The following is a 25,317-nucleotide window of genomic DNA, read 5'->3' on the forward strand; positions in this document are numbered from 1 at the left end:
GTCCCCATTTTAGAGATGGAGAAACTACTTGGGGAAGGTGGAAAGCTGGCAAGGGACTAAAACTGAGGCTTAAAACCACAGCCTGCTCCAGACAGCAGAGGACACATGGCACTGGAGGGCCACTGAGGACTGCAGCTGTCACAAGGACAACCTTTAATTTAATAGCTATGTACTTATTTTAAATGGCATTAGAAAAATATAACTACTAAATCCAATCAAAATGACTCACTGCTCTTGTATTTTAAAAAACTGTAGCACCAGTGGTTTGCCATGTGCAGAGCACACTGCATGCTACAGTATATCCCACTCTCCTGACTTCTGAAGTCTCCTTCGTTAGCTTTCTTTTTTAAAGAATCGTTTATTGATTTTTAGAGAAGGGAAGGGAGAAGAGAGAAAACATTAATATGAGAGCGTAACATCAAACCACTGCCTCCTGCACGACCCCTCACCAGAGATCGAGCTCAAAACCCGGGTATGTGCCCTGACCGGAAACTGAAGTAGCGACCTTTAGGTTCATGGGACAACATCCAACCAACTGAGCCACACTGGCCAGGGCCTTCATTAGCTTTCACTGCCAAAGTAACATTTTAAGAAAACTCCTCCAGTGCCTCCAAAACGTACTTGCTCCCATTTCCATTGTTTAATCATGTCACCATATGCATAAAAGCATCCCTGTCAAATGGCTACAATAATGTTCCCCAGTTAAAAGGCAAGACTGGCATTCTAAATCCTTAACGTTCACATTCTTCTAATGGCAAGAAAGGTTAATAATCAAGAGAAAATGGAACTCACGGGCAATTCATCTTTCTGGTTCCAAACTCCAGTGCACTGCCTCTGCTCAATCACAGCTTTAATGTTAATTAAAGCTGGCAGCGCCACGCAACCTGCTGAGAAACTGGGAGACAGAAGAGAAAATGTCAATGCCAGGCCAGTGCCAGACAGCTTGGTCCCAGAAATGTCAATTCCTCCAGACTCTGTGTGCAGAGGGCCCTGGCGTTTGGCAGGGCGCAGAGCCCTCTGCTCTGCTAAATTGGTATGTGTGTGCACATACACACATAAATACGTTTTAAATTTTACAGAACCACCGATTTAATGGGCCCTACCTATCAGTCATTAATGACACTCCTAACATTAATGACATTTTAGGACATTTTCTTACATTGTTCCTTCTAGACCCAGATCACCCCTGTTTAGGGCACAAGTGTTGGCAGTCAGTTCTCCTCTGTCCCTCTTTAGGACTGGCCTAAACTGAAGAAAGCCACCTGACTAGGGTCATATTTGATGAATGCTCTGCATGGATACAAATGCCCAGCCCTGCTGTCCCAATTTGGGCCAACTCCACAGGCCCACCAGAGCTCCAGAGCTCTTCAAGGATGGGCTGAGGCCTTTGGTTAACCTGCATCACATACATCCCAATTTTTCCTCTTCCTAATCTTTCCTAATCCTGTGCTGCTTTCATCCCCCTAGAGGGCTGATCTCAATAAACTTCTTCATGTCAATCTCCACCCATTGCAGAGTCTATTCCCCAGACAACCTGACCTGTAGCACGGCCATGCATTAAAGTTAATTACATGAGTGTCTCCTACACTCAGATGGTACACCCTATGGAGTACAGATTGTACCTTATTTATTTTTGTGTCCCACACATTGCCTGCCACATAACAGGATTAAAAACACTTGAGGAGCCTGGCCGGTATGGCTCATTGGTTGAGCGCCAACCTATGAACCAGGAGGTCATGGTTCAATTCCCAGTCAGGGCACATGCCCAGGTTTCGGGCTCAATCCCCAGTATGGGTCATGTAGGAAACAGCTGATCAATGATTCTCTCCTATCACTGATGTTCCTATCTCTCTCTCTCCTTCTCCCTTCCTCTCTGAAATCAATAAAAATATACATAAATATATATTTTTTAATCACTTGAGGAATTTAATGAAAAGAAGAGCTAAGAAAGTTATTTTTTTAAAACAGGCTCTGAAAATTTTTGGTTTCAGGTCTCCAACATGCTTAAATATAAAGGATATGAATGAACATTTGTTTTTGTGGATTATATCTATCATCACTTAGAATATCAGAAATTAAAATAAAAATTTAAAATATTAATTCATTTAAAAATAATAAACTTATTCTGCTATAAATAACATCCTTACCCGAAACCCGTATTTCCAAGCTAAAAGTCAATCTGTGAGAAGAGTGGCATTGCTTTACACTTTTATAAATCTCTTTATTGACTGGTTTAATAGAAAGCAACTGAATTCTTAAATCTTCCTCTGCACTCAATCTGTGGCAAAGGGTTCTTCTGGTTGAAGTAAATAATCCAGTCTCAACAGACATGTAGTAATTTAACTGGCTTTTCTGATAATTGTGGATATTCTTCTTTAATGCCACACCAAAACTCAACAAGCAGTAGTTTCTTAAAGGTAAACTATACCATGGAATCTGAATCCTTATCAATGAATTTTTTATATTGAGCTACATTCAAATCCAATGGTATGTCTGGTACTTAGAATGAATCTTTTACTCAATTTATGACTTTGTAAGATCATACTAAGATCTTCAAAGTATTAACTCATCTAAGTATCTAATTATGTAATATAAAAAAAAATCAAAATCATTAATATCACCACCAATCTCATCAGAAACAACCTCAAGTACCAGAAAGCTGTCATGCTCAGTATAATAAAAATTTTCAAAAATTGGTATTTTAGCTCAAAATCTTGAATTTTATCATTATGGCAAAAGATACTGTCAGTTGCTCTCCTTGATGTTTCAGGCTCCCTTTGTTCATTTTGTAGTTTGTCTTTCAAGTAAAAACTGTATTCCATGAAAAACTCAAACCACATACAGGTGCTTTTTCTGGGGATAGTCATCACATTTTGCATGAAGCTGAAGTGTTTTATGTGAACTTCTTATTCTGTCACCCAGAACATTAAAAAGGTATGTACTCAAAGGTCAAGATTTAATAAAACTAATCATTTTTAATGTTTTATCAAGAACATTCTTATATAAAATTAGCATGTCTCAACTGCAAGTGTGTGGAGTGAGGAATGCAGTGGGTTTTGAGGCCACTGCTCTGACCTGTGCTTAGGCTCCAGCAGTTTAACTCACCATGTTCCTGCACCATCAGTAAAAATGTCAACCCAGTGCAAAAGGCTCTCAGAGACCCCCAGAGGTTCACGAATTTCACCGAAATTGCTGCCCTAAAACTGTCACTGTCAATTGTGACAATCTCTTGAAATACCAACTGCACTCTTTTTCAGAAAGACAGACAATCTCTCGGCTTTAAACATCAAGAACTAAGCAACTAATTAAGAACCAACCAATGTGATGTACATTTTAGCAATAGGACCAATTCCATACCTGACACTGAGAGGGGACTCCACGGAGAGCCCCAGGAGGGCACAGGCATCCCGAGTAAAGATGTCACAGATGTCAGCCCACTGATTCGCATCAAGCAGGTGAACATATGGTGAGTTCTCAATCCCTTGTCTCAGGTACACGAGGCTTCCCATCAAAACCTGAATGTCTAAACAAAAGCAGCAGCTATTTAGAGGTTAATGATTACATCTGAAATAGAGCTGGCTTGCAGGTAATAGGCTGAGAAAGGCAAGAACCACCCCCCTCAACTGACACAGCCTAAAATACTTCATTCACAATGTTTTTTAAAATTCTTGTCTTTAAGCTGGATTTCTCCCTTCACCTTAAAGAAACAGCATAGAGAAAAGGGAGGAAAAAAAAGAAAGCACTAAATGTTGAACTTGCAGTTATTTTACCATTATAATTAGCACAGTATAATTACTATTATCTTGAGGAGTGATAATCTATACTAATGAAAGTCCATGTGGTCGTCATGCCCTCACGCCGTAACAATCCATCACCAGGAGGCTGCATGCGCAGCAGGCGCGCGAGGGTGGGCAGGGACTTGACGCTGCATGCACAGTGCAGAGGCGGGACCCCTGGCTTCGGCCTACCTCTTTGGGGTAATCCATGGAGGAGCCCCAGATGGGTAGGTGGGGCCTACCTCTTTGGGGAGATTGATCGCAGGGCTTCTGCACTGTGAAAGGGCACAGGCTAGGCTGGGACCAACCCCCGCACAATGCATAAATTTTGTGCACCGAGCCTCTACTTATGCTATAAAAGGAGTCATCACGTATATTTGACTACCCAGTTCTCCAACACTGACACTTGGGGTTAACTGCTACCACCTGGTGCACCCTGAAACACTTTGTTGTGGCACTAACAGTAGCATGGGGGTCTGGGAAGGGAGGAGCAAATGCATATTTCAACTTTCTCATGTTTCCTTCTTAAGTTTAATATGAAATCACCAAAAATGCAAGGTCTCTGACTTTTCATTTATGAGTCAACATTTTATTTTTGTTCTAGATCCCGTCACAGCCTTTTCTGTGATTATCACCTATAATTGTTTTCATTTATTAGCAAATATGTATTAATCTAGTTAAGATAAGCTTCAATTCCAGTGGTGACTTTAGGCCTGTTGCAAACATTGATAACATGTTACTCCAGACTCACCTTTTTGATGATTTAGGGCAAATGGCTGAAAATTTTTAGCATATTGCAATGCCTCTCGCTGATTTGTAGTTCCACCCATTAACAAGCTAATAAAATACAGTCTATGTAGCTTAAATTCCAAGGAGCTGTTTTGGGCTATAAGCATTTCTCGATTTGATACCGCCCACCTAAAGAAAAAGCAAAAAAGATTTTAACAATAATTAAGAGCATAGGAAAAGTGTGTTAAAAATTGTTTGAAACCTAATAACATGGGGGGAAAAAAGTGTTTGGTCTGCCATCTTGTGGAAGTTGCTGGTAACATCAATCCCTAGGCCCAGAGACTTGTTAAAAAAAAAAAAATAACCAACGGATGCAAAACATTGGGGGGTGAGGGCATGTATGGGAGTGGGGTGGGGGGGGGGCAATGGTAAGATATGTACACATATACCTTAATAAAAATTTGAAAAAAGAAAAAAAAATAAAGTAAAATATAACAATTACAACAAAGGCTTTTCAACAACTGAAAAAAAGAAAAAATGTTAGGTAACAATTACATACTTAGTATAGTTTTACACTAAGGCAAGATCAACTCTGATAAGTGACATAATAGATTTGTAATCGTGCAAGCTCATACTTTGAAGCAGGTGTCAGCCATGAGACTCACTATCCCATTGCCTAGATCCACTACTCTTTTCCTGTTAAACTGGCATGTTTATAAACGAATCACAAGATTCGGAAAGAGAACCATCTATATTTCAACTTTTGTTAGGAGCAAGATTTTGTGCTACTCACTTTGGAATTAAAAACAGAAACATCAGTATACTCTCAGGGTGCTTTCAGTCTAAGCAGGCAGATAGAGCCACATAAACATCATATAGTATATTACACTGTGCCAAAACAATTTGTACAAATATAGCGCTAACGAGAAAAAAAATTTTCGAATGATCCAAGCTACAGTGACTCGGGCCTCTATAGTACAAACAGTTGGTATAACCCAGTGGTCGGCAAACTCATTAGTCAACAGAGCCAAATATCAACAGTACAACGATTGAAATTTCTTTTGAGAGCCAAATTTTTTAAACTTTAACTTCTTCTAACGCCACTTCTTCAAAATAGACTCGCCCAGGCCGGGGTATTTTGTGGAAGAGCCACACTCAAGGGGCCAAAGAGCTGCATGTAGCTCGCGAGCCGCAGTTTGCTGACCACTGGTATAACCAATCTTGAGCTGGAGCTACCAGTTCAAGCAAAGTATATCAGCCAGCAGTTAAATTCAATTTTGCAATCAAGTTGGTAAGAGCACTACTTTGATTCTTTGAACATAAGACGTACAAGCTGTTAGTATTATATTCTCCTTTAATCTGACCTTTAGTTGGACAAATATTCCCCACCTAACCCAATTCACTAAGGACCACTGGAATCTGAAGTGGGTATGAACATACACTGAGTATCTTTACAACCATCAGAGTAAAACGCTTCACATTACTCATAATGTGATCTCTTGACAGAGATCAGACTTCACAGAGCTGCGCTTTCATGGGATCCCACCCTTCCCAAAAAGGGCTGCTGGTACACACACATACTCATCAATTTGCTGACCACCCACATCTTAAAGAGTCAAATCATGAAGCTTTTCTGACATCAAGATCTAAGTGTTTCGTTGTTTTTTTTGTTGTTTGTTTTTTAAATATATTTTATTGATTTTTTACAGAGAGGAAGGGAGAGAGATAGAGAGTTAGAAACACCGATCAGCTGCCTCCTGCACACCTCCTACTGGGGATGTGCCCGCAACCAAGGTACATGCCCTTGACTGGAATCGAACCTGGGACCTTTCAGTTCGCAGGCCGATGCTCTATCCACTAAGCCAAACCAGTTAGGGCAAGATCTAAATGTTTTTAAAAATATTAACTACCTGGACCTTGGAAATATTTACTTAAATTTAAGCAAGCCTTGGCTCCTTCCCTGGCACTAAGATGATTGCAGTCAAGTTGCAACACCAAGCCTGATAAATCATGCTACCGACAAGGTACTTCCAGCAGCTATCTCTGGTGAATGCCCAATACCTACCATCAGTACCAAAAGTACTGTGCTCCTGGCAGCTCTGGTCCATTGGGCACCTTCCTGACTTCAGATCCAAAAGAGTGCATTTAAATTAGGTCACTTTCTTAAAGTTTATCCTACCCCTTCTCCTCACAGAAACATGAGTATGTTTTCCTATTAACAAGTGAGAGAGGTAGTAAGCTTTTTATTTTTTCTGTTTCTGATCTGAGGTATATGTGCAAAAGTTTCTAGAGTCAAATAAAAAGTAACTAAAAGTTTTAATAAATGATGAAAAACCAACAGAAAGGGCAAAATCCATACTGGGCAATTCACAAAAGAAGGCAATAACCTATTTTGTTTCCATAGGCAAATGTTCATGATATAATACTAAAGGTGTCATATATAGAAAAAAGTTAACTTCAGGTTACCAGAATTGTTAACATGAATGACTCCGGAAAGGTTGGATTTCACGCATTATTTATCAGCCACCACAACACTGGCTATGACGCATCAGAACAGGACACCAACTATTAGAGCAGCACCGAGGCGCTGAAACAACCAGCCATGCGGACACCCCAATGAGCAGCAGCTAACAGTACTCCAGGTGACATGATTTTTGAAATAGTCCATGCTGTCCTATGACTTCTAAGTTTTGTGTAGTAAACATATATTACTTTTATACATAAAAAGGTAACATATTTTTAAGCTAATGCAAAAGTAAAACAAAATTTCTTATCCTCCGAATATTACATTAAGCCTAAATCTCACAAGACAAGGATTTAAATTACCATTCTAAACTTCATTCTCCCTGGCAAAATGCCATTTTCTAACCTAAGGATACCCCCAAATATGTAAGCACATTTAAGCATTAAGATAAAAACCTTACCTCTGCCTCATACCCCCAGGACTGTACCCAGGCAACCACATATATATTTTCTTAACCCCCTAATTCCTCTCCCACAATTAACTGGCCAGATAAGCATAGGTTATAAAGTCACTCTGTTGCCTCCTAATAAGAAAGTTCATATATCTTTATCTCCTTCATGACCACTTCATGACTCTACATCTTTTGTTGTGTTAAGTTCTTGGTGAGGTTGCATTCCTTGACAATCATAACATCCACCTTAACTAATCTTTGAGATCTGGGTACAAATTTCACAGCAACATTCTGATACACAGTAGCAGCTTCCCCAGGTAACTTTAGTGTGACTTCTGAGATGATAAAACTATCTTTTATTGGCAGTAAAGTTCTTCAATCTCCTTGCAATTACTGTTTTCTTTCAATGAGGCAACTTAACTTCAACACTTTCGCCTGAATATTAGCCAAACTGATGGAGGTTTTGTGTGTGTGTGTGTGTGTGTGTGTGTGTGTGTGTGTGTGTGTGTGTGTGTGTTTAATATATCTTATTGATTTTTTACAGAGGAAGAGACAGGGATAGAGTTAGAAACATCGATGAGAGAGAAACATCAATGAGAGAGAAACATCGATGAGAGAGAAACATCAATCAGCCGCCTCCTGCACATCTCCTACTGGGATGTGATCGCAACCAAGGTACATGCCCTTGACCGGAATCGAACCTGGGACCTTTCAGTCCGCAGGCCGACACTCTATCCACTGAGCCAAACCAGTTAGGGCCTGATGGAGGTTTTTTAAAACAGTTTTCAATCCAAAGCAGAAGTAAACGTTCCATCATTTAAACTGTAAGAAGCTTTTTCATTCTCCATGCAATTTATTTCTTTTTAATATATTTTTTACTGATTTCAGAGAGGAAGGGAGATGGAGAGATAGAAACATCAATGATGAGGCAGAATCATTGATTGGCTGCCACCTGCACACCCCACATTGGGGATCGAGCCCACAACCCAGGCATATACCCTTGACCAGAATCGAACCTGGGACCCTTCAGTCCATAGGCCGACACTATCCATTAGCCAAACCAGCTAGGGCTCTCCGTACAATTTATTTATTTACTTATTTTTAAATCTTTATTCAGATTACAATTGTTTCTCCTTTTTCCCCTCATAGCTCCCCTCCACCCGGTTCCCACCCCACCTTCTGCTCTTACCTCCCCCGGCACTGTCCTCATCCATGGGTGTATGATTTTTGTCCAGTCTCTTCCTGAACCCCCCTGTACCCCTTTCCCCCTGAGAATTATCAGTCCACTCCCTTTCTATGCCCCTGATTCTCTTATATTCACCAGATTATTCTGTTCCTCAGATTTTTAATTCACTTGATTTTTAGATTCACTTGTTGATATGTATTTGTTGTTCATAATTTTTATCTTTACTTTTTTCTTCTTCGTCTTCTTTAAGAATACCTTTCAGCATTTCATATAATACTGGTTTGGTGGTGATGAACTCCTTTAGCTTTTTCTTATCTGTGAAGCTCTTTATCTGCCCTTCAATTCTGAATGATAGCTTTGCTGGGTAGAGTAATCTTGGTTGTAGGTTCTTGCTTTTCATCACTTTGAAAATTTCTTGCCACTCCCGTCTGGCCTGCATAGTTTCTGTTGAGAAATCAGCTGACAGTCGTATGGGTGCTCCCTTGTAGGTAATTAACTGTTTTTCTCTTGCTGCTTTTAAGATTCTCTCTTTGTCTTTTGCTCTTGGCATTTTAATTATGATGTGTCTTGGTGTGGGCCTCTTTGGATTCCTTTTGTTTGGGGTTCGGTGCGCTTCCTGGACTTGTAAGTCTATTTCTTTCACCAGGTGGGAGAAGTTTTCGGTCATTATTTCTTCAAATAGGTTTTCAGTATCTTGCTCTCTCTCTTCTTCTGGCACCCCCATAATTCTGATGTTTGTATGCTTGAAATTGTCCCAGAGTCTTCTTACACTATCTTCAACTTTTCGGTTTTTTTTTTTTTTGCTTTTTGCTTTTTCGGTTGAATGTTTTTTGCTTCTTTGTATTTCAATTCTTTGACTTGATTCTTGTGTTCCTCTAGTCTGTTGTTGGGTCTCTGTATAATATTTTTTTATTTCAGTCAGTGTATGTTTAATTTCTAGTTGGTCCTTTTTCATATCTTCGAGGGTCTCGTTATATTTATCGGCCTTTTCTAGGATATTCTTGAAAAGCCTTATAACCGTGGTTTTTGAATTCTATATCCAGTCGTTTGTTTTCCTCCATTTCTTTCATTTGTGATCTGTTTCTTTGACGCCGCATTTTCACTGCTTCCCTGAGTTGGTAGGGTAGATTTGTGTGCTAGGTTTCCTATATGGCCCAGTGGGTCGGCCTCCCCAGTTAACCTGAGGTGGACACTCTTGGTGCACCCCTTTGTGGACTGTGTGTACAGCCTTGTTGTAGTTAAGTCTTGATTGTTGTTGGCATCACTGGGAGGAATTGACCTCCAGGCCAGTTGGCTGTAAGGATCAGCTGTGTCTACACTGGGATATTTTCGGTGCTGGAGACAGCCTCTTAGGATTAGACTTGCCAAATTGCAATAGCCTCTGTGCTCAGCTTGGATGGGGTGGAGTCTCAGGGCGGAGCAGACAGTCTTGGCTTCCAGTCAGCCTTGCCCTTGCGCGTGTGCGCGCCTGCAGACCTCTGCCTTCCCCGGCTCCCAAGTCTCCTCCCGAGAGTACAGATTCCCCCTGTAAGAGCGTGGGTCCCCAGGGGCTCGCCTGGAACTGGGGTTCAGTGCAGTCAGAACTGGGGCTCAGTGCAGTCAGGAGCTTCTGACTCCCTTCCACTAGGGAAAGCCTGTGGCAACCTCTGCAGCCTTTGTGCGCACTGGCATGCGCGCGCCACCAGACCTCTGCCTTCCCCGGCTCCTGAGTCTCCGCCCGAGAGTCCAGATTCCCCCCACAAGAGCGTGGGTCCCCAGGGGCTCGCCTGGAACTGGGGTTCAGTGCAGTCAGAACTGATGTTCAGTGCAGTCAGGAGCTTCGGACTCCCTTCTGCTAGGGAAAGCCTCTGGCAACCTCCACAGCCTTTGTGCACACTGGCGCGCGCGCCTCCGGAACCCTGCCTGCCGGGGCTCCCCCGGGTCTCCAAGTCTCCGGGTGCCTTTCTCTCTACCTGACAGTCCAGACTCCCCTTGTATGAGCCTGGGTCCACGGGGTTTCGCCCGGGACTGGGGTTCAGTACAGTCAGAACTGGGGTTCAGTGCGGTCGGGGGCTTCCTTCCCCCTTCCGCCAGAGAAAGTCAGCCAGGCTCTCAGCCGCCCTTCCTCTCTGCGTGCACAAAGACCCTTTGCTGTACCTCCAATTCTCTGTGAGCTTTTCTCTTTCCTTCTAGTTGTAGAATTTTCACTCAGCCAGCTTTCCTGTGGTTCTGGATGGTGTTTGTTCTGTCTTTTAGTTGTAGTTTTGAAATTGTTGTGCGAGGCAGCAGTTTAGGTGCTTACCTATGCCGCCATCTTGGTTTCTCTCCCAGCTCTCCGTACAATTTAAATTACAAGATGTTGAAGCAACTTTACCTTGATTTTTATGTTCATGGAACTTTTTCATGTACTTTGTACCATAATTTTATGTAAGGCCTAGGTCTTGGCATAGCTGTTGTCATTTTCAGATCTTTCTAATCATTCAATTTCACTTCAGGGCACAAGCTTGGGTTGGGGGCTCGATCCCCAGTGGGGGGTGTGCAGGAGGCAGCCAATCAATGATTCTATCTCATCATTCATGTTTCTATCTCTCTCTCCCTCTCCCTTCCTCTCTGAAATAAAAAAAAGAAGGAAAATAGGCCCACTGAGAATAGAATTAAGATAGAGAGGTGCAGGCTAAGAAAAACATGCAAACATATTCAGATAATCTGATTTAGTAATTCACATTACCATCAATAGTGATGTGTCCAGGTGAATTAAAGCTAGTTCAGATAGAAGACTTGTTTCCTCTAACTGGAAGCCTTTCTCCCAACGTAAGTGCTAGTTAATTTTTTGCAAAAATACAAACACAAACTGAAGAGTTGAGAATAGAGATGAATAATTAAAGGCCCAGGCTCAATTACCGTACTGTCTACAATTTTCCTAATACAGTAAAACCCGATAGACTAATTTGGGCGAGGGGGGTGTCTGTCAAAGCTCAAAGTCTGTTAAACAATAAAGTAGGTTTTCTGAATGCATATGTTAAAAAATTGACAAATTAGTGAGGTTGCCTGTTTTTACTTACATAGACTTATTTGACTAATTAAAATTAAGTATGTATGAAAGGTTTAATTTCACAGAAAAGTTTCCTATATGTATTGCTGTAATTTTAAACTTATACTGAATAGGTCTAGTAAATGCGTGCATTCACCAGTCACCTTGAGGAAACAAACGGGTGTGGCTTAGTGAACGTGGGAACATTGGCTAGCCATTAAAACTGCTGCAGTCACACCAGAATTCAACAGAACCAATTAGCAAGTGAGATGCGTGTGATCAAGTGCTAATCATTCGCCAAACATTGTTTACGAGTGGTGACTCTTGGATTTAAATATGTAGGCTATAATTATAGATATGCAATATTTATTTATGTCAGTGAAATTACTACAATGTTTTTTCCAACATATGGCCTATTCGCTAAAATTTCTTAAAAACAGTGAACTAGTAACAACAACAAAAAAACTGTTAATTTAATTATAAGCAAATCTTAGTTAAAGGCCTTTTAGAATTAACAATGTGTTATATTTCACATATGACATAATTTTGTCCATTAAATCTGAAGTCTGTTAAATCGAGGTCCGCAAAATTGAGGATTTACTGTAATCTCTCCACTCGCTGATTTAGATGTTCTTTATCTGAACCTCTCACATGGCTCATTCCACAATCTATTTGGTAGAATAGTTTCTGGTCTCTTAAGCTGGGGCTGTGTCTTGCTCATTTTGGCACACACACCGCCCCCTACTTTGAATGAGGTATTCAGACAAGGAGCACAGGTTGGTAGAGTCAACTATGTGTGGACTTAAATCTGGCTCTGCTGTGTGAATTTAGGCAATCTGTTACTTAATTCTCTAAAAACCTGTTTCCTTATTATAAAATGGGGCATTTCAAAGGGTTGTGGGCATTAAGGAGGGGACTAAAGTACTGTGCACAGAGACTGACACAAATGGGCATTCAATAAAAAAGCTACTTAGTATGTGTTTACTTAATGGATGAAATGTTACCATTCTTCAAAGTAAGAAAATTGTATTTAAAATTATATTCAAAAGAGTTACTTGGGTATTGCCATGTAACACCTAGTGCCACTTTGATTTTTATAGACGTAACTGGGTAGAATTTTATGACAATATACATGTATCCATTAATCTCCTTCAGAAATGTTGTATGTTTTCTTAGCTAGCAATTCACACTGAATACTTGGGCATTTGACTCCAGAGCAGGAATAGGGGTAGAAGACAGTCATGGCCTTAAATAACTTAATAGCAACCAACTCTAAAACCTACAAAGCACATGAAACTACAAAAGCACAAGACTATGATCAGCACTAAAAACTTAGCCCAGTGTCTACAAAGCACTAGAAGACGTAAGACCCGAAAGAGAAAGCCTAGTTAGAGGCATTAGAATATGGGGTGCTGTACTTTAGATAATGTCATTTCTAGCAGAAACTTTTGATTTTTAATTTTTAAAAATCAACCACCACTATACCACACTAGCAAGCTAATAAACACTCAGTTAAATTACAACTTTCCTGTGATTTTAAAAAAGACATTCTGCTCTCAGATCTCCAATGTAGGCAAGGGGAGCACTGTCAGCTTTGGAACCAGATTGTTTCAAAAAATACTATAGACAAAAGATGACATCTAGTCACATCGCAAGGTCACATTATCTCTGTTCATTGCCCTGCATCCTGCAGACCTTTTGGGCCTATTCCACAAAAAGACCCCAAAACAATAACACTTATCAGCCCACATCTACACAATTATCCCATAGAAACATTGAGCATTAATTATCCTACTTATCAGGCATCTGAAAAGACTTGGCACATTGTTAGCTCCATTTTTAGAATTTCCATGTTATTCCAAAAATAATTAAAACAAGATTCTACCTTCATAGTTAACGTTCTCCCCCAGGAAACTAAACAATAGAATTAATCTGTTTATCTCACTCCTCTCACAATTTTGCCAATCTGCACTGATATCTATTTCTGGTAATATTAAAATAAAAATGCCTCTTGCCAATTCCCACAGCACACTCCACTACAACCATCATAGCATTTTTCAAGGCCTATGAATATCTTCTTTTTTTTTTTTTTTTTTTTTTAAATATATTTTATTGATATTTTACAGAGAGGAAGGGAGAGGGATAGAGAGCTAGAAACATCGATGAGAGAGAAACATCGATCAGCTGCCTCCTGCACACCTCCCACTGAGGATGTGCCCGCAACCAAGGTACATGCCCCTGACCGGAATCGAACCCGGGACCTTCAGTCCGCAGGCCGACGCTCTATCCACTGAGCCAAACCGGTTTCGGCTGAATATCTTCTTTTTCTAGTCTCCTTTAGGGCTATGTGCTTGGGGGTAAAAGCTGAAGTTCAGGGAAATGGCTGACATTTATTTACTCCATAGGTGTGGACTTGGCTCCAACATTATAGGTGACTGAATCAAGTGCTTAAAAATTCAGAGTGGCAAAAATGACAAAAATCAAAGTTCAGCCAAAAGTTAAGAACCATATAAACTTTGCAATAGAGACGGAAATGAATAGCTAACATGTTATTTCTGAGACATTTTCAAATGATTATTTCTCAGATATGGGTTTAGTTCATTGTTGGAACTACTAACGTTTTACTCATCTCAGAACTGGAGTGATTCTTTGTCCTTCTTAACATGGTATTTAAGAAACCATACAGCCTATAGAATTACACATTTTAATCAACTTAAAAACACAATACACACACTTCCAACTTTACATAATTTTCTCAGAAATACAGTTTGTGTGCCCAGTAGTGAAATGTGGCAGGGGCCACCATATTGAACAGCACAGTTCTATACAGACTGGTGGTTTTTAATGAAATATATAATATAACACTGCCTTATTATTGCTAGTTTCCTACCACAAAACCAAGAGATTTTATAAACCTAAGTTAATAATAGATCTGCATTTTACAAGCACACACTCCAGAATCTTTCCTCTTAGTTTCCCCCTCCTGGCCTAGTTGAACTCCTCCTTTAAAAAATACGTTTTTAGTGATTTTTTTGGGGGGGTGGGGAGAGACGGCAGAGGGAGAGAGAGAAACATTGATGAGAGAGAAACATCGATCGGCTGCCTCCTGTGTGCCCCCTAATGGGGATCAAGCCCACAATCTGGGTATGTGCCCTGACAGGGAATTGAATAGCAATCTTTCAGTGCACACCAACCTTTCGGTGCATGGGAGGACGCCCAACAAACCAAGCCACACTGGCCAGGGCTCTCTTTCTTCTTATGAAGACTCTCGATTTCTCTACAGCCAAGGCTTGCCCAATCAATTCCTTGGTGAGAATGTATTCCGATAAGAGATGGCCATGTCTACTCTTCCTCCTGAGGACTACCTACTGTCTTGGGACTTCATGTAAACCTTGCCAGCAACAAACATAAAACAGGCAATAGAAAATGATATGATCATCCCAAATATTTTTCCCTCTTGGCTTTGTATTCCATTGTGTTCTCTTCTGTGTCCTTTCCATTGGGCATCTCTTTCCATTTCAACCAGCTTCTTTTACAGAGCGGCTCTTTCTCCACCAGACTTAGTGTATGGGCACAGTGAGTTAAACATGTGTCCCTCTACTCATCTCTTCTGCCTTTTCAGAATTAAGAACCCCAACAAAACAACAACAAAAACAAAAATTCAAACTCTGGGGGGAAAACCCCACTTTTTCAAATCTTCATTCCTTTTCTCCAATGGTATATCTATGCAGAGTCTTCTGTGGTTCTTCTGTGTGGCTATTTAAAAAGCCTGAGTCAGCAAGACTGCCCACCTAGGGGAAACAAAACTAAAACAGAAAACAAGACACCAGAAACTGCTTCATCATTGTCACTCTCATTCCCAAGGGTAGTCGAGGCTCTATGATCAGGTACTTTGGCTCACTCCTTCGTCTTCATTTTCTAAAACCTTTCTCTGCTTATACACTATATCTTATTAACAGACAGTACAAGACACTAAAGAGAAGTGTCCTTAGAACTACTGTTCACACACAACACTGAGAAACTACAATGGCAAGCTCACTTCACATCCCTTTGTATTTTTTATGTCTAGCCCCACCTAATCCTTAGGTTTGGAGATGGAGTCATCTCACATTTCAACAGTCTCCATCATATTGTTCATGGCCTGTCTAATATAAAACCTTTCTGTGGTGTAACTAATAAAATACTTTTTCTCCCTTCTTCTGTGAAAATCCTGGAATTTCTCACCCTTCCTTCTCCTCCCCTCCTCTCTCATAACCATTTAGTTATTTTCTGTTCCCTCATGTCATTCTACGGAGGCATTGCAAAAAGAACTGCAAATTCTAAAGGGCTAGGAGGCCCCTGGGCTATGGATATTGAAAACAAACAGGTTTCCAAATCTGCAAGGTTGAAAGTCAGATCCTAGACTGTGGCAAGTCCACCTATGCAATATTACTCTGAAACCTTTAGAAAGGCAGCCAACTGGCTTCCCCTAAAGACAAGCACTTTCTCTCAAAATGCTGACACAAGCTACAAGGACAGTTTCTCTTTTGCTATTATTTCTACATCTCTTTGTATTAAATTACTGTTATCTTCTTATTGCCATCACAGATGGTCTCTGACTTATAATGGACTGACTACTGATTTTCTTTAACTTGACGATGGTACAAAAGCAATATGCATTCAGTAGAAACTATACTTACATTTTTGAATTTTGATCTTTTCAGATTAACAACATGTGATACTCTCTTGTGATATTGGGCAGTGGCAACGAGATGATTTCACCCAACTGTAGGCTAATCCTATCTAATAAAAGAGTAATATGCAAATTGACCATCACTCCAACACACAAGATGGCTGCCCCCATGTGGTCAAAGATCCTGCCCCCATTTGGACACAAGATGGCCAGCAGGGGAGGGCAGTTGGGAGGGACCAGGCCTGCAAGGGAGGGCAGTTGGAGGCGATCAAGCCTGCAGGAGAGGGCAGTTAGGGGTGACCAGGCTGGCAGAGGAGGGAAGTAGGGGGTGACCAGGCCTGCAGGGGAGGGCAGTTAGGGGTGACCAGGCCTGCAGGGGAGGGCAATTAGGGGCAAACAGGCTAGCAGGGGAGCAGTTAGGCATCAATCAGGCTGGCAGGGGAGTGGTTAGGGGGTGATCAGGCTGGCAGGCAGAAGTGGTTAGGGGCAATCAGGCAGGCAGGCAGGCGAGCAGTTGGGAGCCAGTAGTCCTGGCTTGTGAGAGGGATGTAGGATCGGGCCTAAATGGGCAGTCAGACATCCCTCGAGGGATCCCAGATTGGAGAGGGTGCAGGCTGGGCTGAGGGACACACACCCTCGTGCACAAATTTCGTGCACCGGGCCCCTAGTGTACTATAAGTGTCCTGAGCACACTTAAGGTACGTTAGGCTAAGCTATGATATTTGTTAGATTAGGGGTATTAAATGCATTCTCAACTTACAATCTTTTCTACTTATGATGGTTTACTGAGATGTATCCCCAGTGAAAGTCGAAGAGCACATGCAGTTATTTTTGGCTTTGCTTTTCTCTACCATATGAAGGAGGAGGTCCTGTTAGTTCCAAGTTCTCTTTCAAACTATTCCATCACTTATTTGAATGCCTTCTATGAAAATAAGTACTATGCTAGGTGCCAAGAGAACTTTTAAAAAAAGATACAGTAATCTGGATAAAGATAAAAATCTGTACAAACTCAGAAATATAAAGACAAGAACAAAAAGTAGGCAGGGTCCTGAATAGATCTGTAAGTGCAATAAGCTGTTCTTCTGCCACTTCTCTCCCCCATATCACATTCTTTTCTGCCTTTTTTCCATCGTCTCGTATTATTTGCAATTACTAGCTAACACTCTCCAGACTTCCTTCTCATCTAGTCCTTCCATGGCCTCTATCCGTATTAAATTTTTTTAGGGGGGAGAGGGGTAAGGGGTTGGCCTATCTCAACTGCCTAGGTTGCCTGGAAGTAAACTGTAGCCTTTCACCTTCCTCCTCCCCGTCATGGGTGGTTCCACATGCTTCCTCCCAGAATGTTCAAACAGAAGATGCCACACAACCGAAAGATATTTTCCCCTTGCATCTGAACCAGAGATCCCCAAACTGATGTCCTACATTTTTCAACTTTTGCTACAAGCAGAATGAATTTTCTGTACCTTGCCCATAAATGATGCTGATCAGTATCTGCTTACATTCACCAGTAATAGTAAGACTTGGAGAAGTTTGAGTTGTTGTAATAGATTTATATTAAACTACCATTTTCCAAACTTATGTTCCACAGAACTCCAATTTTGTGGGTTTAATAGGTGTTATGGATGGGTTTTGGGTGAGCAAGGATTCTTTGGTCAAACATGCATGGAAAACATTGTGTTTTACAAAGTTAAATGAGTTTCTTTAGGATTGCTGATGGAGCCTCTAATATGCTAAAGTAAATCTCTTACAGGAGAGTATTAAGGAAATATCATGAGAAGCATTTATTATATAACAACCTTTAACTCCATATCTTTTTTTTTTTCAGAGTATGTTCTAGGCCTCAATTCCTCCTCTGTAAAATGAATACTTACCTCATTGGATTATTATGAGGATTATAAGTTAACACATGTAAACTGCAGGTTAAAAATATTTATGTTAAAATAAGGTATATTAAAATACATATTGATACATGTAAAATGCTTAGAACAATGCTAGGCACATAATAAGTACTCAATACTGTAATTATCACTACATTCCCTTATGCTGATATGTAACATGGCAACATTCCCAGGAAAGTGAAATGAGAAAACCTTTACTGTAGTAATTTCCACTGTTACTACCAACTGGATGGAACACATCGTCCCCTTGCCTGAAAGGCACTGCTTGAGGCTACAAGTAACAGAAAACATTTACAGAAATAATTGATATGTATCACGTAGTTATCAGTAAGAAATTTAAGAGCTTACAGAAAAAGAAGAAAGTCAAAAGGGTCTTAAAAATATTCTTCATTCCGAAAGGAAAAAGCCTTGAGTACTTTGAGTGCTGAGGCAGTCCAAATAATCAGCAGTCTCTGTTACATAGTAAGCACTCAATAAAAGTTTGATGAAAAACCTAAGAAATTAATGGATGAATGAATACTACCTTGAATAACTCAAATATTATTTCCAAATCACTATAAAACAACTGGGAAGTCCATTTTATTTTATTAGGTTCCCTCACTCTCCTTCACAGGTGTTTAATCTATATGGTATATGAAAATAGAAGAGTGGTTGCTATACTTTAAGAGGTATTAGAGGGCCTGGCCAGTGTGGCGCAGCGGTTGAGCATCAGCCCAGGAACCAGGAGGTCACTGGTTCGATTCCTGGTCAGGACACATGCCAGCATTTCGGGCTCGATGCCCAGTAGGGGCGCGTAGAAAGTAGCTGATGGATGAGGTCCTATCTCACTGATGTTTCTCTCTCCCTCCCCCTCTCTCTAAATATAAAAAAAAGAATATTTTTTTTTTTTAAAAAAAGATGTGTTAGAGGTATTTCATTGAATTTAATCTTCCAGGTGTGTCACAATCTAAAATCTGCTTTAAAAAAAAATAAAAAAAAAATTATAAAGGTACTATAACCATCACGCACAACGGTACTGTCTAGGTGATATCTATCTTGTAAAATATAGTGCATACCACCTCATATTTCTAATTTATAGAGGAATTTAGAATTTATAAATTTACACAGAAACCTATCTATCTCTACCTATCCATCTGGGCTGGTTTTAGAACTCTACAAAAATTTCTGAGAACTGACAAATGATCAGAAACAGGAAATTATGGTATAAGAATTAAGTAGGTCAGTAGAAGGAAAAAAATGTGCATTTTATAAAATCAATAAGGATCTTCCAATTATTTTTCTGGTAACAGTGATCTCAAATACTGCCAACTTTAAAATACCAGGATCCTACGGCTATGATCTCACAACAATATCACTATTTCTATCATCCAGTCTCTTCCTTTAATGAGTTTTTACTCTCTCCTCCTTCTCTCTCTCCTATCTGCATCTCTTCTCCCTCCCTGTCTTTCCCTTTCCTTCCTTCCTTCCTTCCTTCCTTCCTAATAAATAACCCAGTAATCCTCACATTAAAAAAATTCTAGAACAGGGGTCCGCAAACTATGGGCAAGGGACAAATATGGCTTGCTGCTCGTTTTGTATGGCAAATGACCAAGATGGCTTTTTACATTTTTAAAAGGTTATAAAATAAAACAAAGAAGAATATGTGTGATAAGAACCTTATGTGGCTTGCAAAGTCTAAAATATTTACTATCTGGACTTTTACAAAAATATTTGCTGGCTCTGCTCTAGGATGATATTTATCACAGCTTACTCAGTAATTCAGATAATTCACAGCAATGACAGTGCACAGTAAATAATTAAATTTTACAGTGGTAATTAGAACTCCATCATACATACCACTTAGTTCCAATTATGTTGTTTTTAGAATACTAGCACAGAACTCAGCACATTATAGAAGTTCAAATATCAAAGCTCTGCCTGCCTGAACAATAGTACTTCAGTTATGAAGCTAGTCTAAAGTGGTGGTATAGCCTGGATACAAGAAACCCTTCTCTCATGGTAGTTCAGATCAACTGATAAGTGAAGTAAGCTCTAACTATTTCTCGTATTACACATTCCCCCATATTCACTTAGCCAAAAGAAATAAAATAATTCTCCTTGATTTCTCTGAAGTCTATTCCAGGTGAGATACATATCTCAAAATCTTCAATGTGTTTTCTAATTACATTTTCTTAGAGTTCTCTCCAAGTATTCAAAATAAAACAAACTCAGTAACTTACTCCAGAGCAGGTCTCAGAACTCTGACTTTTAATGCTTCTAATATTCGATTTAACTCCACAAATGGTTCTTTCTGACTGGGGTCTACAGAAAGACCAGATTCCTGTGAAAAAAAAAAAAAGAACTGTTATTAGCACTAATCAGGATAAAGAGATACAGTAAAAGATATTCTAAATTTAATATGGGACAAACCTTAAAGATATTTCTTTTTAACATGTATTTGTATGGCAGAGACTGATGGTTGAGCCCTAGTATCATTCTTTCTCCTTTTCCAAAGTAGTAAGTTTAAGCTGGGCATATAACCATATGGAATAAAGCTGGGTATGACTACAAGATGTAAGTTCTGGCCAATGAAACATAAGCATGAATTCTTTGCCCCTTCCTGGAATCCAAAAGGTATTATAGAGTTTTCACTGGTGTCCTGCACCATGAGGACAGGGGACGCCCCAGAAATAGGAGAGCTACAAAGAGCCTAGGTCCCTAAGAGTCTCATGGGCACAGCTATACTGTATATGCTGTAGATGGCTTACTACCTCCTATTTCTGTGAAAGAAAAAAAACTTCATTTTTATTTAAACCATTAGTATTTTGGGTCTTTGTTATTTATAAACGAACTTAATACTAAATAACACAATTTAGAAAATTTATACGGACACATACACAATTCCCATAAGGTACAGAGAAAGACCCAAGTTATAGTTTAATCTGTTAAAACAGAAAAGGCTTATTGACCAACCTAACGTTATAACTACTTAGAGGTGCCAAATGTAAACTAAAAGCTTTAATTAAAGTGGTGCGATTTTGTATAACTTAGCATCAGTAGTTCAATAAATTTGGATTGCCAGGCCAAAAAAAAAAAAAAAAAGCTTAATGGTTTTGTTTACAGACTAGCTTTAAATTATTTAATTCTTATAGTCCTTAAACAAAAAATAGCACAAGGCAGCCAAGGGTAGAATTTGAATACACATAAATCTGGTACTGAATCCTACCCAGTTCCTTTACTAAGAAACCGTACGGCCTTGGGAAACTTACTGTTCGAGACCTCAGATTCCGGGAGAAATAATTTCCATCTCCCAGGATTGCAGGGAAAATTAAAGGCAGGGCTTGACTTGTGGTAAAGGGTCATATGTAGCAGCTGCTACCATTATGATTAGGTGGTATTTGGTAAACTGTTCTGAAATCCTTACACTTATGTCTAATAGAAAGAACAAATACTCATCTGAAATAAATTTTAGTTTGAAATTCATTTGATAAGCAAAATTCTACCAGCTGGGTCGGAAGAGAAGAGCAACCATAAATCTCTGTCCTTTTCTATATTAACCATCCCTATCAAAAGAGGAAATGAAGAAAGTAGTATCACTTCTGACCCCTTCACTGAGGACCTGGGACCAACGTTTTGGGGCAGGAATAAGGAAATACTTCAATTAAGAAGTTCTAGGGTTATCATTTTCACCAATTAAAAAAAGATTTCCTAGTAAAATGAGGTCAGCCCTGATAATTAAAATATTAAAAATCTAAGTATAGCTAGAAGACTCCGAAGCTCGAAGGCTGTTCTTTTTTATCTCCTTGCAGTTGGCACACTGTTACCTGGCAGAGCTCCTCAGCTACATCCAGCATTCCTTGTCGAAAGAAGTGCTCCACCATCACCTCATTGAGAAGCCGTTGGCTGTCTGCCTGCCAGCAGCCATCGATTCCCACGCTGCTAATGTCAGAGTCAAAATTCTGGGGGACGGGGGGAGATAAATAAATAAACAATTCATTAATTAATTAGGATGCATTACTGTATATGACTTTCAACCCATCTAAAAGAATGGCCTTCATTTCACTCTGAGATACCCCTAATAAGTACCCAATTCAAATTCATCTGTAGCCTATGACAGTAAGTAGTTTTTCCATTGCTCCTTTTAAAACTTGTCACTCTCATTGATTATTGTTGGAAGAGTAAAAAGGTAATATTTTAGAGAGCATCCTGCAAAAATATGTAAATTTAATGATTTATGTTAATAAATTGATTTTTTTACACTATACAACAGCAATTATTTTCAGATTGTGCCTGTAAAAGCATTTTCAACACAACATTGTCTAATAGGAAAAAAAAGCAAAAATCCATATGCTCAACATAGAATCAGTTAAATAATTTATGACACATCCCAACAACTGCAGTGCCAAGGTGGGGGATGGAGGTGGGAGCATGGCCAGGTGGTTAAGAGAGTAGGCTCTGTGGCCAATCTACCTGGGTTTGAATCCTGGTTCTATCTCCTACTAGCTGTGTGATCTTGACCAAATTATAAGGCCTTTGAGCCTCAGCTTCCTTACCTTAAGTAGAAAAAATTAACACTACCTCCCCATTTGGGCTGAATTGCATCCTCTCAAAATTCCTATGTTAATGAAACCCTAAATCCCAGTATAGATCATAAGTTAAAATGAGGTTTTTAGGGTTGGTCCTAATCCATTAAGATTGGTATCCTTATAAAAAGAGGAAATTAGGACACAGGCAGGTATAGAGGGAAGACCATATGCAATGGACTGAATGGCTGCATCCCTGCCCCCAAATTCCCGCACTGAAGGCCCAACTGCATGACTATTTGTCTGTGAGGAGGTGATAAAGGTTAAATGAAGTCATAAGGGTATGGACCTACTCTTAGAAGATAAGGAAGAAACACCAGCGTACAGTGTTTATGTTCTCTCTCTCTCTCTCCACCTCCCTCCCTTCCTCCTTCTCCCCACTCCTCCCCATCATATGATACAGGGAGAAGGCAGTCATCAGCATGTCAGAAAGGAGGTTGACCATCCTCAATAGGACATGAATCGGCTAGGACCTTGATCTTGGACTTCCCAGTCTCCAGAATTGTGAGGAGATAAGTTTTTGTTGTTTAAACCTCCCAGTCTGTGGTATTGTGTAATGGGAACACAAGCTGACTAAGAACCATGTGAAGATGCAGCAAGAAGATGGTTATCTATAAGCCAAGGAGAAAGGCCTCAGAAAAGCAACCCTGCTACCACCTTGATCTTGAACTTCCACTCTCCAGAATTGTGGGAAAATAAACATGTTTATGCCACCTAGTCTGTATAGCAGCCCTAGCAAATTAAAACACTCCCTTACTGGTTAAATAAAATGGTAGTTGCTACTATTCTAGTATTACCATTCACAATTAAAAGGTGAGGCTCATTACTGTGTATCCACTAACATGGAAAAATGTCCCTAATACCTTAGGCAAAAAAAATTAAAAACTTCTACAAAATTATGACCCCATTAAAAAAAATTTTTTTTTAAATTGATTTCAGGGAGGAAGGGAAAGGGAGAGACAGAAACAACAACGAGAGAATCGCTGCCTCCTGCACACCCCCTACTGAGGACTGAGCCCACTACTTGGGCATGTGATCTTTGAACCGTGATCTTTTGGTTCATAGGTTGATGCTCAGCCACTGAACCACACTAGCTGGGCGACCCCATTGTTTAAAAAAAAAAAAAAAAAAAAGAATACCTGCCCTGGCCAGTGTGCATAATGGTTAGTGCATCGATCGGCCCATGAACTGAAGGGTTGCAGGTCCAATCTCAGGTTGCAAGTTTGATCCCCAGCCTTGGTCGGTGCATGCGCAGGAGGCAAATGATGGATGTGTCTCTCACCTCTCTCTCTCTTTCCCCTTCCTCCCTCCTTTCCACTCTCTCTAAAAATCAATAGGAAAAATAACCTCAGGTGAGAATTAACAAAAATAAAATATACTGTACCTTCAAATATTTAGGGGGAAAAAAATCTAAAAGCATGTGCACAAAAGTATTAGTAGATTGCCAATGAAAACTACCATGCTCCACACAAAGAACAAAATTCTTTTCATAATAAACAAATTAACCCAGTTCTGGGTAAGATCAAGTAAACTCCACCTTGTCTCTACCACTGAATGCAGTTATAAAATCAGGACACAATAAATGGAGCAGCTATTTGGGGACACTAAAAAGTGAGGAGGAGTAAGTAGATTGAGGAAGCAGGTCACAGTGGTGATGAGTTTACTACTTTTCTCTCCCCAGTATCTCTCAGACTGGATGCAATGCAGCCAAAACCCAGAAATGGGCACCTGGAATTGAGTTCTGCCATAAGGAACAGGAAAGGGCTTTCCTACCATTCAGAGAATAGGGGGAATCACATGCTTTCCCCCACTCCCTCCCTCTTCTTTCACCTCTAGCTCAAGGCAGTCTGCAGGTATATTATTTTTCTATTGCAGCTTAAAACCACACAGGTTTATTTTTTCAATGTTTTTATTGATTTTTAGATAGAGAGGAAGGGAGAGGGGGAGAGAGATAGAAACATCAATGAGACACATCGATCTGCTGCCTCTTGCACACCCCCTACTGAGGACTGAGCCCGCAACCTGGGCATGTGCCCTGACCAGGAATAATAATGCTCAATCCACTGAGCCACACCAGCCAGGCAACAACACAATTTTATTACCTCACAGCTCTATAGGTCAGAAGTCTTTTATTCAAATGACTAAAGGAATGGGGATCTGAAGATGACAGAATGTATTATGAACTCAGGAATCTGCCAATAACTCCCTAAAGGTCTAAGTGCACCCTATGAGCAAGAATCATTGAGACTAATTACAAGAGTCCTCACAGATTTAGCAACCTCTTTCAATACAAATACAACGCTGAGATTTATACTTTCATTTAATGATTATTCTCCAATCCCATTAACTCCCAACCAATTTATCAGGTGTTTGTTCTGCAGGAAAGAAAGAAAACAACTTTGCCCTGGCCGGGTGGTTCAGTTAGCTGGAGCATCATCCTGTACACCAAAAAGTTTTGAGTTCAATCTCTGGTCAGGGCGCTTACGGGAGGCAACCAATCAATGTTTTATTTGGCAGTATGAATTAAAAGTCAGAATTTTAATAACTATCACCAGATCAAACTGCTCAG

At 40.1% G+C, this 25,317-nt stretch overlaps 1 protein-coding gene across 3 annotated transcripts in view; it reads right to left on the reverse strand.

The window, feature by feature from the left end:
* Positions 1-25,317, reverse strand: part of RMND5A (required for meiotic nuclear division 5 homolog A) — a 63,292-nt gene that overhangs the window by 7,039 nt on the left and 30,936 nt on the right. For all 3 annotated transcript variants that reach the window (XM_080683942.1, XM_080683943.1, XM_080683944.1), the window contains exons 3-7: positions 21,990-22,124; positions 20,406-20,506; positions 4,528-4,694; positions 3,358-3,523; positions 793-895 (exon numbers count right to left, since the gene is read on the reverse strand). In XM_080683942.1, coding sequence (XP_080540068.1) covers positions 793-895; positions 3,358-3,523; positions 4,528-4,694; positions 20,406-20,506; positions 21,990-22,124 — 672 coding nt within the window. The remainder of the gene's footprint in view (positions 1-792; positions 896-3,357; positions 3,524-4,527; positions 4,695-20,405; positions 20,507-21,989; positions 22,125-25,317) is intronic.

The sequence above is a fragment of the Plecotus auritus genome (genome assembly GCF_963455305.1).
Source record: "Plecotus auritus genome assembly, chromosome: 8".
Taxonomy (NCBI): Eukaryota; Metazoa; Chordata; class Mammalia; order Chiroptera; family Vespertilionidae; genus Plecotus; species Plecotus auritus.